Source organism: Oncorhynchus mykiss, chromosome 25 (assembly GCF_013265735.2).
Source record: "Oncorhynchus mykiss isolate Arlee chromosome 25, USDA_OmykA_1.1, whole genome shotgun sequence".
Taxonomy (NCBI): Eukaryota; Metazoa; Chordata; class Actinopteri; order Salmoniformes; family Salmonidae; genus Oncorhynchus; species Oncorhynchus mykiss.
The window spans coordinates 15,687,236-15,704,828 of record NC_048589.1 but is presented as its reverse complement, the minus strand read 5'-3'; the positions used below and the strand labels follow the sequence as shown (position 1 = coordinate 15,704,828).

Sequence of the window (17,593 nt, the reverse complement as noted above, 5' to 3'; positions counted from 1 at the left end):
GAGGATCTGCAGAGAAGAATGGGAGAAATTTCCCAATACAGGTGTGCCAAGCTTGTAGTGTCATACTCAAGAAGACTCGAGGCTTCAATCGCTTCCAAAGGTACTTCAACAAAGTACTGCGTGAAGGGTCTGAATATTTATATGAATGTGATATTTCAGTTTTTTTAATACATTTTTAAACATTTCTAAAAACCTGTTTTTGACTTGTCATTATGGGGTATTGTGTGTAGATTGATAAGGGGGGGGACGGGACTATTTAACCGATTTTAGAATAAGGCTGTAACGTAACAAAATGTGGAAAAAGTCAAGGGGTCTGAATACTTTCCGAATGGCGCACATGCACACTCCATGTCTTAATTGTATCAAGGATTAAAAATCCTTCTTTAACCTGTCTGCTCCCCTTCATCTACACTGATTTGAAGTGGATTTAACGAGTTTCATCAATAAGGGATCATAGACTAACAAGGTGAAACCCGGTCTAAGCTATGTCATGGAAAGAGCATAATATTTTGTGTACTCAATACAACACAGGAAAATCAACTTTTTGACTGCACTGGGCTTTTAATCACACAATGTAAAGTGTTTTCATTTCTATTCATGATAAAAGTAAGTAGAAAATGGAATTAGAAAATGTGTTCCGAATTCCAATAAGTAGGTTGTCTTACTTAGGTAGTTAAAACAATTTGTATACTGAAGAAACATATAATGCTACATGTAAATTATTTGTCCCATGTTTCATGCGCTGAAATAAAATATCCCAGAATTGTTCCATATGCACAAAAAAACATTTCTCTCAAATGTTTTGCACAAATTTGTTTACATCCCTGTTATTGTGCATTTCTCATTTGCCAAGATATTCCATCCACCTGACAGATGTAGCATATCAAGAAGCTGATTAATCATTACACAGGTGCAACATGTGCTGGGGACAATAAAAGGCCACTCTAAATGTGCAGTTTTGTCACACAACACAATGCCACAGATGTCTCAAGTTTTGAAAGACAGTGCAATTGGGGTGCTGACTGCAGGAATGTCCACCAGAGCTGTTGCCAGAGAATTGGATGTTCATTTCTCTACCATAAGCGTTGTTTTAGAGAATTTGGCTTAATGTCTAACTGGCCTCACAACTGCAGACCACGTGTAACCATGCCAGCCCAGGACCTCCACATTGAATTTCTTCACCTGTGGGAGCATCGGAGGGGAGTGCTGTCTGTAATAAAGCCCTTTAGTGTGGAAAAACTCATTTTGATTGCCTGGGCCTGGCTTCACAGTGGGTGGGCCTTTGCCCTCCCAGGCTCACCCATGGCTGTGCCCTTGCCCAGTCATGTGAAATCCATAGATTAGGGCCAAAGGGCAACCGGAGAAGAAGGCTGACATTTCTACGTGTTTTTTTTCTCTTCTCCTTTGCGTTGTTTGTAACTTTTTATTTTCTAACTTATTTTGTACATAATGTTGCTGCTACCATCTCTTATGACCGAAAATAACTTCTGGTCATCAGGACTGTGATTAACTCACCACGAACTGGCAGAATCCTTTTGTTACTTTAACTAGTCTGACGAGCCCGAGGTGAATGACATACTGCTTTCCCGGGAACATGCCCAGATCCCCGTCATTTGTGTGAAGAGAAGGTGGAGAAAAGGGGGGAATTCTCTGGGAATTCGAAGGCAATTGGAGAAAAAAAAACACTGCCTTCCATTTTGCTAGCAAACGTGCAATCTTTGGAAAATAAAATCGATGACCTATGCGAAAGATTGAACTACCAACGGGACATTCAATACTGTAATATCTTATGCTTCACGGAGCCATGGCTGACCGACGACATTATCAACATACAGCTGGTTATACACTGTATCGCCATGATAGAACGGCGCCGTCTGGTAAGATAAGGGGTGGCGGACTATGTATTTTTGTAAATAACAGCTGGTGCACTATATCTAAGGAAGTCTCAAGGTTTTGCTCACCTGAGGTAGAGTATCTCATGATAAGCTATCTACCTAGAGAGTTTATCTGTATTTTTCGTAGCTGTTTACATACCACCACCGTCAGAGGCTGGCACTAAGACGGCATTGAATGAGCTGTATTCCGCCATAAGCAACAAGAAAACGCTCGCCCCGAGGCGGAACTCCTAGTGGCTGGGGACTTTAATGCAGGGAAACTTAAATCGGTCAGCATGTTAATTGTGCAACCAGAGGGAAAACGACTCTGGACCACCTTTACTCCACACAGAGTGCATCGAAAGCTCTCCCTCGCCATCCATTTGGCAAATCTGACCATAATTCTATTCTCCTGATTCCTGCTTACAAGCAAAAATTAAAGCAGGAAGCACCAGTGACTATATCAATAAAAAAGTGGTCAGATGAAGCAGATGCTAAGCTACAGGACTGTTTTGCTAGCACAGACTGGAATATGTTCTGGTATTCCTCCGATGGCATTGAGGAGTACACCACATCAGTCATTGGCTTCATCAATAAGTGCCCCGATGACTTCATCCCAACAGTGACCGTGCGTACATTCCCCAACCAGAACCCATGAATTACAGGCAACATCCGCACTGAGCTAAAGGCTAGAGCTGCCGCTTTCAAGGAGCAGGACTCTAACCCTGAAGCTTATAAGAAATCCTGCTATGCCCTCCGACGAACCATCAAACATGCAAAGTGTTAATACAGGACTAAGATTGAATCGTACTACACCGGCTCTGACGCATGTCGGGTGTGGGAAGCACAGCCGAGAGCTGCCCAATGACACGAGTCTACCAGACTAGCTAAACTACTTTTATGCTCGCTTCGAGGCAAATAACACTAAAACATGCATGCGAGCACCAGCTGTTTCGGAAGACTGTGTGATCACGCGCTCCATTGACAATGTGAGTAAGACCTTTTAAACAGGTCAACATTCACAAGGCCGCAGGGCCAGGCGGATTACCAGGACGTGTACTGGAGCATGCGCTGACCAACCAACATTTTCAACCTCTCCCTATCCGAGTTTAATACCAACATGTTTTAAGCAGACCACCATAGTGTCCTTGGGCACAGGAACTAAGGTAACCTGCCTAAACGACTACCGACCCGTAGCACTCACGTCTGTAGCCATGAAGTGCTTTGAAAGGCTGGTCATGGCTCACATCAACACCATCATCCCAGAAACCCTAGACCCACTCCAGTTTGCATACAGTCCCAACAGATCCACAGATGATGCAATCTCCATTGCACTTCACACTGCCCTTTCCCACATGGACAAAAGGAACACCTATATGAGAAGCTATACATTGACTACAGTTCAGCGTTCAATACCATAGTGTCCCCAACGCTCATCAATAAGCTAAGGACCCTGGGACTAAACACCTCCCTCTGCAACTGGATCTTGGACTTCCTGACGGGCCGCCCCCCAGGTGGTAAGGGTAGGTAACAACACATCCGCCACGCTGATCCTCAACACAGGGGCCCCTCAGGGGTGCGTGCTCAGTCCCCTCCTGTACTCCCTGTTCACTTATGACTGCACGGCCAGGCACAGCTACAACACCATGAAGTTTGCCATAGACACAACAGTGGTAGGCCGGATCACCGACAACGACGAAACAGCCTATAGGGAGGAGGTCAAAGACCGGACCGTGTGGTGCCAGGACAACAACCTCTCTCTCTCAACGTGATCAAGACATGATTGTGGACTACAGGAAAAAGAGGACCAAGCACGCTCACATTCTCATCGACAGGGTTGTAGTGAAGCAGGTTGAGAACTTCAAGTTCCTTGGTGTCCACATCACCACAAACTAACGTGGTCCAAGCACACCAGATAGTCGTAAAGAGGCCACTAGAAAACCTATCCCCCTCAGGAGACTGAAAAGATTTGGCATGGGTCCTCAGATCTTCAAAAAGGTTCTACAGCTGCACCATCGAGAGCATCCTGGTTGCATCACTGCCTGGTATGGCAACTGCTCGGCCTCCGACCGCAAGGTACTACAGAGGGTAGTGCGTACGGCCCAGTACATCAAGGGGCAAAGCTTCCTGTCATCCAGGACCGCTATACCGGCGGTGCCAGATGAAGGCCCTAAAAATTGTCGAAGACTCCAACCAACCAAGTCCTAGACTGTTCTCTCTGCTACCACACGGCAAGCGGTACCGGAGCGCCAAGTCTAGGTCCAAGAGGCTTCTAAACAGCTTCTACCACCAAGCCATGAGACTCTTGAACATCTAATCAAATGGCTACCCAGACTATTTGCATTGCCCCCCTCCCCACACACACTGCTGCTACTCTCTGTTGTTAGCATCTATGCATAGTCACTTTAATAACTCTACCTTCATGTACATATTACCTCGACTAACCGGTACCCCCCGCACATTGACTCTGTACTGGTTCCCCCCTGTATATAGTCTCGCTATTGTTATTTTACTACTGCTCATTAATTACGTGTTACTTTTATTTCTTATTAGTATTTTTATTTAGTTTAACTGCATTGTTGGTTAGGGGCTCGTAAGTAAGGTGTTGTAACCTGTTGTATTCGGCGCATGTGACTAATACAATTTGAAATTCATTTTATTAAAATTAACCGATTAGTAAAACCTGACATTTTTGCACATTAGATTTTTTTCAGTATATCATTTGTGACTAATTTCACTGGTCTAGAAATAAAATTGAATAAAAATATTCAATTTTATTTCTGTCAGTCAATATGTTCTGTTCTGTCAAGCAGCTCTGATTCCAATGAAGGAGCCACCTACTATCAATGAATGTACCCGAGTGTGAATCTGTGGCACTATTTCCAGTGCTGCAGTTTTCCTTTATGGCCAGCAGAGAGCACTCATACATTAGAGAGCACAGAGTGGAATCGGTGAATCCCCTGAGTGCTCCATCCTACTATAATCCTCTGCTTTATTCAACATCTAAACAATTTAGCTGTGGGTCATAGCTGGGAAGGGAGTAGGAGTTGATGGGAGTGATGGGGTGATGGGTCTCCCTCTTTTTTTCCCTTTACCTTTAGACAAATGCTGTGCTAGAGTGCCTGTGCTATTAGCATTTCTGTGTGGGTGTTAGGAGCTTAAAAAAGACAGTGTAAATAGAGGCAGCATTCTCTAACAGGCTGTGCTAACAGTATATGAAATGCAAGGTAAGCATTATTTTTCCAGACAGAATCCACCACCCTGTATAGCTTTCCATTATGGAAGAACATCATCAAATTACCTTCATTCCAATGAACTCATTACAAAAACATTCACAATCATTATATAGTGCAGTTTGAAAAGATAGCATATGAGAAGCGAAGGAGGCAGTCATAGGTCTAGGTCTCCTTTACTTAGACACTAGCAATAAGTATGTCGAATTGGGGAACAATAAAGTCTGCTTTTTCACATGCAGTGGGATAATACGGATTTGTAATTATGGAATTATTTTATAAGGGCTAAGACATGATTGGTTATATTGATATTTCCTTTGTACCAAATGTATCATACAATTCTTAATTCTACAAGGCCTATAACCTAATGATAGACAATCAAATGTTAGGGAAAAAATCATGAAGTTGTGAATGAAGGATGCCAGTCCTGCTCACAAACCTTATTGTAATGTTGATATAACATAAGGTAAACAGTAATATGTAACAATCACATATCCAGGAAGGAGACTCTCCAAAAAGGAGGCATTTCAATGGTAGCTATAATTTGCAGCATTTTTCACATTACGTTCACCTCTGTCTACCAGAGTGCAAAACAGTGGCCAGCCCAGTCTGTCTTACATATTCAGATCATTGCCTCAATTAAGGGAAACTCAGCACAATATGAACTGGCATAAATGTTTATGGAAATGTAATATCAGATTTGAAGGGGTCATTGGTATCCTGGGCTCTCTATGGTAATGGACCAGTCTTGAAAATCAGTCCGGTCCCTGTCTGAAGTGGAGCAGCTGACGGATCATTCCCATGCTGCCTGCGGAAGTTATAAAAGAATAGTCCAATTTATTCCCCGGAAACATGTATTTATTACCGTCATTACAGTGGCGGGGAGAAGAAGTAACATGTTGCTGTAAATGTCTTTTAAAAAAGGAATGTGAATATATACATGCATATTGATTATGTCTGTGTTTTCAGATGTCATAGCCTAGGATGCAATGCCGTAACAGCTGATGTATAATTTTGTAAAATACGTCACAATCCAAAATAAGAGGGACTGTGTTTGACAAGTTATGTTAGTGTAGCAGCAGGCTAGTCAGTTAGGAACAAATTCTTATTTACAATGATGGCCTACCAAAAGGCAAAAGGCCTCCTGCAGGGACGGGGGCTGGGATTAAAATAAAAATATAGGACTAAACACATCACGACAAGACACTCTTTGCTGTTCCACTTTCACTTCAAGTGCCAATTTTCTGAATAGTACAGACCGTTTTTAAAAACATTTCATTTGAAGCTCACCTTGCACTAAGACTTCATGAATGCTCTTATGGATAAACTGTGTAGTCAGAACAACAAGGTTGCACTTCCCAAAATTATGACTTGACCATGTAACTATTGATTGTGTGTGTGCGTTGTGTAATTACAGTTTTATCTGTCTGGTATTCCCTAAATCAAACAATCTCTCAATGAGAAGCAAAAAATGTTTAAAAAAATTTCACCATGCTCAAAGGGATATAAAAATGTCAGCTTTTTTATTTTTACCCATCCATCAATAGGTGCCCTTCTTTGCGAGACATTGGTAAACCTGCCTGGTCAAGTGGTTGAATCTGTGTTTGAAATTCACTGCTTGACTTTAGGGACCTTACAGATACAGTTGAAGTCGGAAGTTTACATACACTTAAGTTGGAGTCAATTAAACTTGTTTTTCAACCACTTCACAAGTTTCTTGTTAACAAACTAGTTTTGGCAAGTCGGTTAGGACATCTACTTTGTGCATGACACAAGTCATTTTCCCAACAATTGTTTACAGACAGATTATTTCACTGTATCACAATTCCAGTGGGTCAGAAGTTTACATACACTAAGTTGACTGCCTTTAAAACAGCATGGAAAATTCCAGAAAATGTCATGGCTTTAGAAGCTTCTGATAAGCTAATTGACATAATTTGAGTCAATTGGAGGTGTACCTGTGGATGTATTTCAAGGCCTAACTTCAAACTCAGTGCCTCTTTGCTTGACATCATGGGAAAATCTAAAGAAATCAGCCAAGACCTCAGAAAAAATATTTGTAGACCTCCACAAGTCTGGTTCATCCTTGGGAGCAATTTCCAAACGCCTGAAGGTACCACGTTCATCTGTACAAACAATAGTCCGCAAGTAACACCATGGGACCACATAGCCATCATACCGCTCAGGAAGGAGACGCATTGTGTCTCCTAGAGATGAATGTACTTTGGTGTGAAAAGTGCAAATCAATCCCAGAACAGCAAAGGACCTTGTGAAGATGCTGGAGGAAACAGGTACAAAAGTATCTATATCCACAGTAAAACCAGTCCTATAATCAACATAACCTGAAAGGCCGCTCAGCAAGGAAGAAGCCACTGCTCCAAAACCGCCATACAAAAGCCAGACTACGGTTAGCAACTGCACATTGGGACAAAGATCATACTTTTTGGAGAAATGTCCTCTGGTCTGATGAAACAAAAATAAAATTGTTTGGCCATAATGACCATCGTTATGGAGGTAAAAGGGGGAGGCTTGCAAGTCGAAGAACACCATCCCAACCGTGAAGCACGAGGGTGGCAGCATCCTGTTGTGGGGGTGCTTTGCTGCAGGAGGGACTGCTGCACTTCATAAAAGAGTTGGCATCATGAGGTAGGAAAATTATGTGGATATATTGAAGCAACATCAAGTCATCAGTCAGGAAGTTAAAGCTTGCTCGCAAATGTGTCTTCCAAATGGACAATGGCTCCAAGCATACTTCTGAAGTTGTGGCAAAATGGCTTAAGGACAACAAAGTCAAGGTATTGGAGTGGCCATCACAAAGCCCTGACCTCAATCCTATAGAACATTTGTGGGCAGAACTGAAAAAGTGTGTGAGAGCAAGGAGGCCTACAAACCTGACTCAGTTACACCAGCTCTGTCTAGAGGAATGGGCCAAAATGCAACCAACTTAGTGGGAAGCTTGTGGAAGGCTACCTGAAGAGTTTGACCCAAGTTAAACAATTTTAAAGGCAATGCTACCAAATACTAATTGAGTGTATGTAAAATTCTGACCCACTGGAAATGTGATGGAAGAAATAAAAGCTGAAATAATTCTCTACCATTCTGACATTTCACATTCCTATAATCAAGTGATCCTAACTAACCTAAGACAGGGGATTTTTATTAGGATTGAATGTCAGGAATTGTGAAAAACAGAGTTTAAATGTATTTGGCTAAGGTGTATGTAAACTTCCGACTTCAACTGTAATCGTGTGCGTGGGGTACAGATATGAGGTAGTCATTCACAAATCATGTTAAACACTATTACTGCACAGAGTGTCACGCTCGTCTGAATGAATGGATCAAGGCGCAGCGTACTTGGAGTTCCACATGTTTAATAAATATGAAACTCACCGAAACGTGACTTTCTGGGCTGCTCACAGGCAGCTACACAAAAACAAGATCCCACAAACAACAGGTGGAAAAAGGCTGCCTAAATATGATCCCCAATCAGAGACAACGATAGACAGCTGCCTCTGATTGGGAACCATACCAGGCCAACAAAGAAATAGAAAACATAGATATCCCACCCTAGTCACCCCCTGACCTAACCAAATAGAGAATTAAAAGGATCTCTAAGGTCAGGGCGTGGCACAGAGTGAGTCCATGCAACTTATTATGTGACTTGTTCAGCAAATTTGTACTCCTGAACTTATTTAGGCTTGCCATAACAAAGGGGAGGAATACATATTGACTCAGGACATTTCAGCTTTTCATTTTGAATTAATTTGTAAAAATGTCTAAAAATACAATTCCACTTTGACATTATGGTGTATTGTGTGTGGGCCAGTGACAAATCTCAATTGAACCCATTTTAAATGCTGGCTGTAATACAAGAAAATGTGGAAAAAGTCAAGGGGTGTGAATACTTTCTGAAGGCACTGTGTATTTGTCTAGTCTGAATAAATTAATGTTACATTTCGCCATTTTCTTGCTTAAAGAATATCTAATTGAATCATATCTGAATCTGTACCTTTTTGAACATAAAAGGTGTAATCTAAAAGCCTTAAGGCCCCCAACAAAAGCCTTGCTCTGGGTTTCAGAAGGACATACTGTTTGCAAGGTGCCCTTTTAAGATGCAGACAGGCTAATCATTTGTGATTGCGTCCTTGCCTCGTCCCACACATCTACTTTCTTGACCTTGGTTTTTTGACTGGCTCTATTTTGATTTGCCTGCTCGGAGTGCCAAAGGTTTTCAGAGTTATACTCTCTTTTTTTTTGCATTGAGGCAAGAGGTAGACATCATCCAAATATCTGCCAGGAAGCTTATTGATATGTGAATGTGATGGTCACACCGTAATAGTTATGCCGGCTACATAATTGAATGCATTGTATTGGAAAGCAATCTTCTCACTGTTAGAAATGGGGAGTTGGGAGGATTTAAAAAAAAAATATATATATAACATAATTGAGTTCATATACTCGATGTACAGCAGTCACATTTGGCTCTGCCAAGGCTGTGCTTGGGGAGAAGGGGGTAATTGTGAGGATGGCAATCAAAGGGGTCATGCGTTTCAATTGAGGGACACATGGATGCAGATGAATCAACACAACCTGTGTGTGTGTGTGTGTGTGTGTGTGTGTGTGTGTGTGTGTGTGTGTGTGTGTATATGTGAGAGAGAGCAAACTCTGCCCTATTTTTGTTACATCTCAAAGAGAAGACTTTCACCGTAGGACATGAAAATATAAACAACTGGCCATATGGATATACGATAACCCGAAAGATGATTGGGATGTATTGTGGTGGTTGTGAATAGGCCCTGTGATGATGTAAATTGAAGAGGCCTTTAAAAGTGGAACGGCCTACTGCATATGCATCAAGGCACATCAAAGCCTTTTCAGGGGTCCTACATTTACATAGCGACATCACTGATGCTATGGGAACCCAGCAACCCTGTCTTTGGACCACTTCTGAATAAAGTGGGGGCTTGTGGAAGTCCTTCAGCACGATTAGAACAGGAGTCAAGGAAGTTCCCTTTGGTTTTCCTTTCCTTTAAAACGGGCTTAGGCTTGGAAGTCTGGCTCCTCCATGTTTGGATAGGCATCCTTGTAACGTGTGTGTTAGATACACATTTTGGTAAGGGCACTGGTACAAGAAACAAGGTATTTGTCGGTGTGAGTTGTGCGTTTGATTGATGGGACATGTACTGAGCTGTATTGATGGTTTTTCTAGGATTTCACTGACTGTGTGGCAACAATATAAATGTTTTTATCCTTTAAGGCTATTTACCTGTTATGTGCTTGACTTGTGTGAATTCTGAACCATTGTTTCTTGTATGAGATTATAAAAGGTTTGTGTGTCTTTTGACACAACTGGTGAGGTTTTCCTTATTGGATACAACTGCCATACACATTTGAAATCTTAAGTGCTCTCAATGTGAAAGACCACCGTCACAATTAACTATTGCTTCTTGAAATGATGCTCTATCAACAAAACACAGGGCTATTGACTGTTTTCTTTGTATTTTCAGGAGAGAAACGACAAAAATGAAAACCTACTCTGCTGTACAGTCTAAAGGTGAGTTTAGAATGCATTACAAAGCCAAAGCAAAAATAATGCTGTCTATCTTTGTCATATCTCCAAGCAGGCTAGCTAGTTGTTAGCAATATTGTGAACCACGTGAGATGTTATGCCAATGTCAGAATCATCCATCTTAGTATGGATCACAAATGGGTGTGATCCAAAAGGGCACATGGACAATTATTCAAGATCTTGCTCTCTGTAATAGCCATGTTACATGTGTAATTAGTATGCATTTCACAATGACTATCGGTTCCTATTTGCATTTGAATACACCCCCCCATCTCTGCTTTTATGGATTTCATGATTCAGTTTCAGGCGTCAAATGTTGGGTCTGTTATTTATTTTGTAGCTTTTTGGGGAGAGTCAGACGACAGCAACTCCGAGATAGAAGCAGCTCTGCGCCCTCAATACAATACGAACAATGACAACTCTGAGGATTTTTAGGACTGACTACCTGAGAAGAGGGATTCTTAACACAAGCTGCTGAGAGAAAGCGCTTTAGAGAACATCTGCATACTGTTTATTTTTCTTCCATTTGTTACCCGACTAAATTCTATCTACGTTGTAAACTGTATGCATACTGTATCATAAAAAAAGGTATAATGATAAACCTGATACCTCTTACTATGGTTAAAGTATGTGAAGAGTTTTCAAACACACGATGTTAACCCTGCTTCAGTCTCTTTATCTGAATGACTCTTACAACTCATAATAACAGCTTGAAATAGATTAAACGGGTCTTTTGAAGCGATTTGTTTGCACTAGGCTGGAAATCATGCATTTTGAATGCTGCTAGCATCTCCGAGTGGTCTGCATCTAGCATGCTTGAGTGTAGTGACGTGAGTCACCTGTGAAATGACAAAGAACAATGGCCACTCTGGATGTTACCAAACGACCTGCGGACCTGTTGAAGTGGCCCATCGCCCAGGACAAGATGTACCGTCGTGTTAACAGATCCACAATGATCACAATGTATGTTTTTGAAACAAGTTGTACTTATATACAATGATTATATCAGACCTGTATTCTTTTTCCTTTTTCATTTCCCATGGGCCTTTTCATTTGCTATGACATTTCAAACTCACTCATTTTTTATTGCTCAGAAGAAGTACAATCATGTTTTCGTGTTCTATTTTTGTATAATGCTTTGTGATCAAATTATGTGTCGAGTAGACATACAGTACTCAAAAGACATAATAATTAATTTTGTGGAAAAAAACATGCAGTTTGTTAAACCCATCAACCTCCCTCCTCCCATCCACCCTTTTCCTTTTCACCCTTCAAGTGGCAGTGCATGTCAATGACAGTGACTATTCATTACACTAGTTAAAATGCCTTGGAAATAAATTCACCTGAACCATGCAGCATCTCCACTGGCCCTGAGCCTGTTTTCCAGTTCTGTAAATAACCTGTTACTCCTATCTTGTGAGAGGTCGCCTTTCTGAATCGTACATGAAAGTTAATCTGTATCATGTCTATAGAATATTGAACATTTGCAAAGCCATGTTATGTTGTAATATTGTAAAAGCCCCTGGCGTTCAGTACATCGGTAGGATTCCATTAGTCAGCTTTTAGGTGACTTTATATGCCTGAACCTTCTAAAGTAGGACTCCACACTCATTACCAGTAATGGCTTCAGCCAGCCCTGCACCTCACGCAGAAAGGGAATGTGTCGGGATAATTTGGAGTTTGCTAAAAGGCTCCCTAACATAATATCCGTGTTAAGGAGCAGGTCAACAGATACTTGGTGCAGCAGATAACTCTGTGAGAGGAGGTATATTGTACAAAATACACAGAGTATACCAAACATTAGGAACACCTTCCTATTAAGTTGCACCCCCCCCCCCCCCACACACACACACACACACACACCCTTTTGCCCTTAGAACAGCCTCAAATCATCTGGGGATGGACTACAAGGTGTCAAGCGTTCCACATTGGAGTCAACCACTGGTCCTGGTTGACTCCAATGCTTCCCACAGTTGTGTCAAGTTGGCTTGATGTCCTTTAGGTTGTGGACCATTCTTGATACACACAGGAAACTGTTGAGCGAGAAAAATCCATCAGTGTTGCAGTTCTTGTTACAACCGGTGTGCCTGGCACCTACCATAACCTACCATACCCTGTTCAGAGCCACTTCAATCTTTTGTCTTCCCCATTCACCCTCTGAATGGCCCACATACACAATCTCATGCCTCAAGGTTTAAAAATCCTTCTTTAACCTGTCTCCTCTTCATCTACACTGATTGAAGTGGATATAACAAGTGACATCAATAAGGGATCATAGCTTTCAGTCAGTCTGTCATGGAAAGGTGTTCTTAATGTTTTGTATACTCGGTGTATAACACCACAATAAATAGCTTGGAAGATAACTTTTCCTGATTGACACAGTGGTAGCAGGCTGCAAATATTTTTTTTTATTTTTTATTTAATTAACCTTTATTTAACTAGGCAAGTCAGTTAAGAGAAAATTCTTATTTACAATGACGGCCTATCAAAAGGCCTACTGCGGGGACAGGGGATTAATAAATAAATACAATTTAAATATAGGACAAAACACATCACGACAAGAGAGACAACACAACACTACATAAAGAGAGACCTAAGACAACAACATAGCAAGGCAGCAACACATGACAACACAGCATGGTATCAACACAACATAACACCAACATTGTAGCAGCACAAAACAGGGTACAAACATTATTGGGGACAGACAACAGCACAAAGGGCAAGAAGGTAGAGACAACAATACATCACACAAAGCAGCCACTACTGTCAGTAAGCGTGTCCATGACTGAGTCTTTGAATGAAGAGATTGAGATAAAACTGTCCAGTTTGAGTGTTTGTTGCAGCTCTTTCTAGTTGCTAGCTGCAGTCAGCTGAAAAGAGAAGTGACCCAGGGATGTTTGTGCTTTGGAGACCTTTAACAGAATGTGACTGGTAGAACGGGTGTTGTATGTGGAAGATGAGGGCTTCAGTAGATATCTCAGATAGGGGGGAGTGAGGCTTAAGAGGGTTTTATAAATAAGCATCAACCAGTGGGTTTTGCGACGGGTATACAGAGATGACCAGTTTACAGAAGAGTATAGAGTGCAGTGATGTTTCCTATAAGGAGCATTGGTAGCAAATCTGATGGCCCGAATGGTAAAGAAAATCTAGCCCCTCGAGAGCACCCTTACCTGCCGATCTACAAATTATGTCTCCGTAATCTAGCATGGGTAGGATGGTCATCTGAATCAGGGTTAGTTTGGCAGCTTGGGTGAAAGAGGAGTGATTACGATAGAGGAAACCAAGTCTAGATTTAACTTTAGCCTGCAGCTTTGATATGTGCTGAGAGAAGGACAATGCGCAATCTAGCCATACTCCCAAGTACTTGTATGAGGTGACTACCTCAAGCTCAACCCTCTGAGGTAGTAATCACACCTGTGGGGAGAGGGGCATTCTTCTTACCAAACCACATGACCTTTGTTTTGGAGGTGTTTAGAACAAGTTTACGGGTAGAGAAAGCTTGTGGGACACTAAGAAACTAAGCAACTATATTCAATGTGCGGGACAAAATTGAGGCTAGGACTGAGAAGTTGGAGATCTTTTCTGTCTGCATTGACAAGGACAACACACAGGTCTTTCCATCATATGATTTTTTGTGTGCAAATTACCTCAAGCTTACGGAAAATGTCAAATGTGATATGCGAAGCACCTGAGTGAGCTGGGTGCGCAATTACGCAGGTACTGGATTCATTATCCCTTTCATGCCCTGCCTACAGTTCAGTTACCGATATCTGAACAAGAGCCTCATCAAAATTGCAATTGTATTTAATCAGAAGCCACTGCCAGATTTCTGGATAGGGCTGCGCTCAGAGTTTCTTGCCTTGGCAAATCACGCTGGTAAGACACTGATGCCCGTTGCAACCACGTACCGATGTGAGAGTGGATTCTCGGCCCTCACTAGCATGAAAACGAAATACAGGCACAGACTGTGTGTGGAAAATGATTTAAGACTGAAACTCTCTCCAATACAACCCAACATTGCAGAGTTATGTGCATCCTTTCAAGCACACCCTTCTCATTAACCTGTAGTGAGTTATTCACAATTTTTGATGAACAAATAAGGTTTCATATGTAAGATGGCTAAATAAAGAGCGAAATGATTGATTATTATTATATTATTATTTGTGCCCTGGTCCTATAAAAGCTCTTTGTCACTTCCCACGAGCCAGGTTGTGACAAAACTCATACTCATTCTTACGTTTAATAAATGTATCGTATAGTGTGTATGTGGCAGGCTTACAATGATGACAAAAAACAGCATTTGAGAGTGCGCTGACACTGGTGCTAGAGGGGTTACGCAGTTGGAGGTTGAATGTTTGAAGGGGTACTGGACTATAAAAAGTTTGGGAACCACTGTTCTACCGTATCAAAAGCTTTGGCCAAGTCAATAGAAATACCAGCACAACATTGCTTAGATGCAAGGGCAATGGTGACATCATTTAGGACCTTTAAGGTTGCAGTGACACATCCATAACCTGAGCGGAAACCAGATTGCATACCAGAGAGAATACTATAGACATCAAGAAAGCAAGTCAGTTGATTATTGACAAGTTTTTCCAACACTTTTGATAAACGGGGCAAAATAGAAATAGGCTTATAACAGTTAGGATCAGCTTGATCTCCCCCTTTAAATAAAGGACGAACCATGGCTGCCATGGTAGCGGGGCAGGGGAAAAAAGAGGGAGAAGCATTGGGGATAGTCACAGAATGGATGGAAGTTGAGGAAACGTTGGACGGGCAAGGAGGCATGGCTGGGTCAAATAGGAATCCTGACTTAATAAAGTGGTGATTAAAGAGCTCAGCCATGTGCTTCTTGTCAGTAACAACCACATCATCAACATTAAGGGACATGGGCAGCTGTGAGGGAGAGAGTTTATTCTCCAGGTCTTTAACCGTTTTCCAGAACTTCTTGGGGTTAGACCCACAGAGAGAGAACTGCTCCTTAAGGGAACTAACTACCTTTGGCCTTCCGGATAGCCTGAGTGCACTTATTTCTAATTTTCCTGATTTTTCTATTCTCTATGTTGGTTAGGTCGGGGTGTGACTAGGGTGGGTTATCTAGGTGATTTATACATCTATGTTGGCCTGGTATGGTTCCCAATCAGAGGCTGTTTATCGTTGTCTCTGATTGGGGCTCATATTTAGGCAGCCATTTCCCCTTTGTGTTTTGTGGGATCTTGACTATGGATTAGTTGCCTGTTAGCACTATTTTTAGCTTCACGTTTAGTTTGAGATTTATTGTTTTGTTTTGCTGTGAGTTTCACTTAGTAATAAAAAGATGTGGAACCCAGATCACACTGCGCTTCGGTCCACTCATTATAATGATCGCGACAATTGTACAGCAATTTCCTCAGGTAACATGAATATATAGCCGGCGAGAGGTGGTTAAGGATAGGATGGGAGGGCAAATGTCTGTGTAACCAATAGAGAGTCAGAGTCCCGAGTGTGGGAACACACATAGTCTGTCCCACGGTTGGGTTAAGAAAGTTTGTAGTCAACAAAGCATGCAGGAGTCATGAGGAAAATAGTAAAATGAAGCTTTTATTTAGTTATTGTAGAAAATTCCAGTGAATGGTCTTTGAACATCATGACAGGGCTTCAGAGGATGCTTCAAAGACTCCTGCCACTTGTTGGGCCCAAAGGCCTCGACACCTTTTACTTCACACCTTAGTGCTAATTGAATTTGTATCTGGTCTGTCCTTGCAAGCCTTAACTCAGCATTCAGTCCCCATAAAGTAAAATATATACTGTATGTGACCACTGCTCTCAATAAGCTATGTCAGGAATTGTTCTCTTTCTCACTTTCAATTTTCTAAGTTTACAATTACACAAAAAGTAGCTTTGATTTGCATCTATTAAACCATAAAGTAATGAACACCTGCGACACCTTCAGCAGGGTACAGATACTCGCACACACACACACACATACTGTATACAGTACATTCATGCTACACACACACCACAACTGCCGCTACCAGACTCTGGTTACTGAACAATTGATACACTTTTCCTGTCTGTCTCTGCGACATTTGCAACATTGTTTCAATATTGAAATATTGAAATTGTTTCAATATTGAACTTGTCGGGATGAGACAGACAGGCAGACAGCTTTTCTTAGCCAGTCGAAATCATGCATCAGCTGGCATCGTTTTTATGGATATATAGAAAGAAATGTCAATAGAAACAGGTAAAATTAAACGCAATGCAGCTAGTTTGCAGTCTTTCCAGCTTCCGTTTGAAGTGATTGGGTTAGCTGTGTTGTTGGCTAGCTCCTCTGAACAACAGTGTCCTGACTAGAGAGCACATTTTCTTGACTTCGTCTCCGGCCTAACACTCGTGCCAATATATCCTCCAAACACCTGCTTCTCCGGCATTATCACTTAAATAAATTCTGCCTTCTTGTATACTTATGCTAAAATGTTTATTTTATTCTACTGAGCCATTTACTTTATGATCATATTCTTTTATTTTTTGTATTTCTTAATTTGTTGCATTGTTGTGAAGGAACCTGCAAGTAAGCATTTTCTTGGATGGTGTATACCATGTGTGTGTGCAGTGGTGGTTTTAGCATGTCAATCGTGGGGCAAACTCACTACACTACACGACACAACACAAAACTAAACAATACATTGATTGGACTACAACAGTGACAAACGGTGCCCATAAACTGTTAGGGCCTACAGAAAGCTGTCCCAACAGCAGTCCCAACACCTTACCACTGCTACCACAGGCTATCAGCGAAGCCTTTTCTGGCAGCAAAACTGTTCTAAAATGTGCGCCGCACATGTGAGCGGTTTCATGGACAGAGCTGGAACTATCCATTATATATTTTGAAAGAGGTGGGTTTAAATATGCAACTATCATGGGTTGCTAAT

General features: G+C 41.6%; 1 protein-coding gene across 3 annotated transcripts in view; it reads left to right on the top strand.

Moving 5' to 3' along the window:
* Window positions 1-12,036, top strand: part of kiz (kizuna centrosomal protein) — a 39,839-nt gene extending 27,803 nt beyond the window's left edge. For all 3 annotated transcript variants that reach the window (XR_002470760.2, XM_021584620.2, XM_021584622.2), the window contains exons 14-15: window positions 10,615-10,661; window positions 11,017-12,036. Coding sequence is in view for 2 of the 3 variants with exons in the window: in XM_021584620.2 (XP_021440295.2) it covers window positions 10,615-10,661; window positions 11,017-11,111 (142 nt within the window). In the remaining variant the exon portion in view is untranslated. The remainder of the gene's footprint in view (window positions 1-10,614; window positions 10,662-11,016) is intronic.
* The last annotated feature ends 5,557 nt before the right edge of the window (window positions 12,037-17,593 follow it).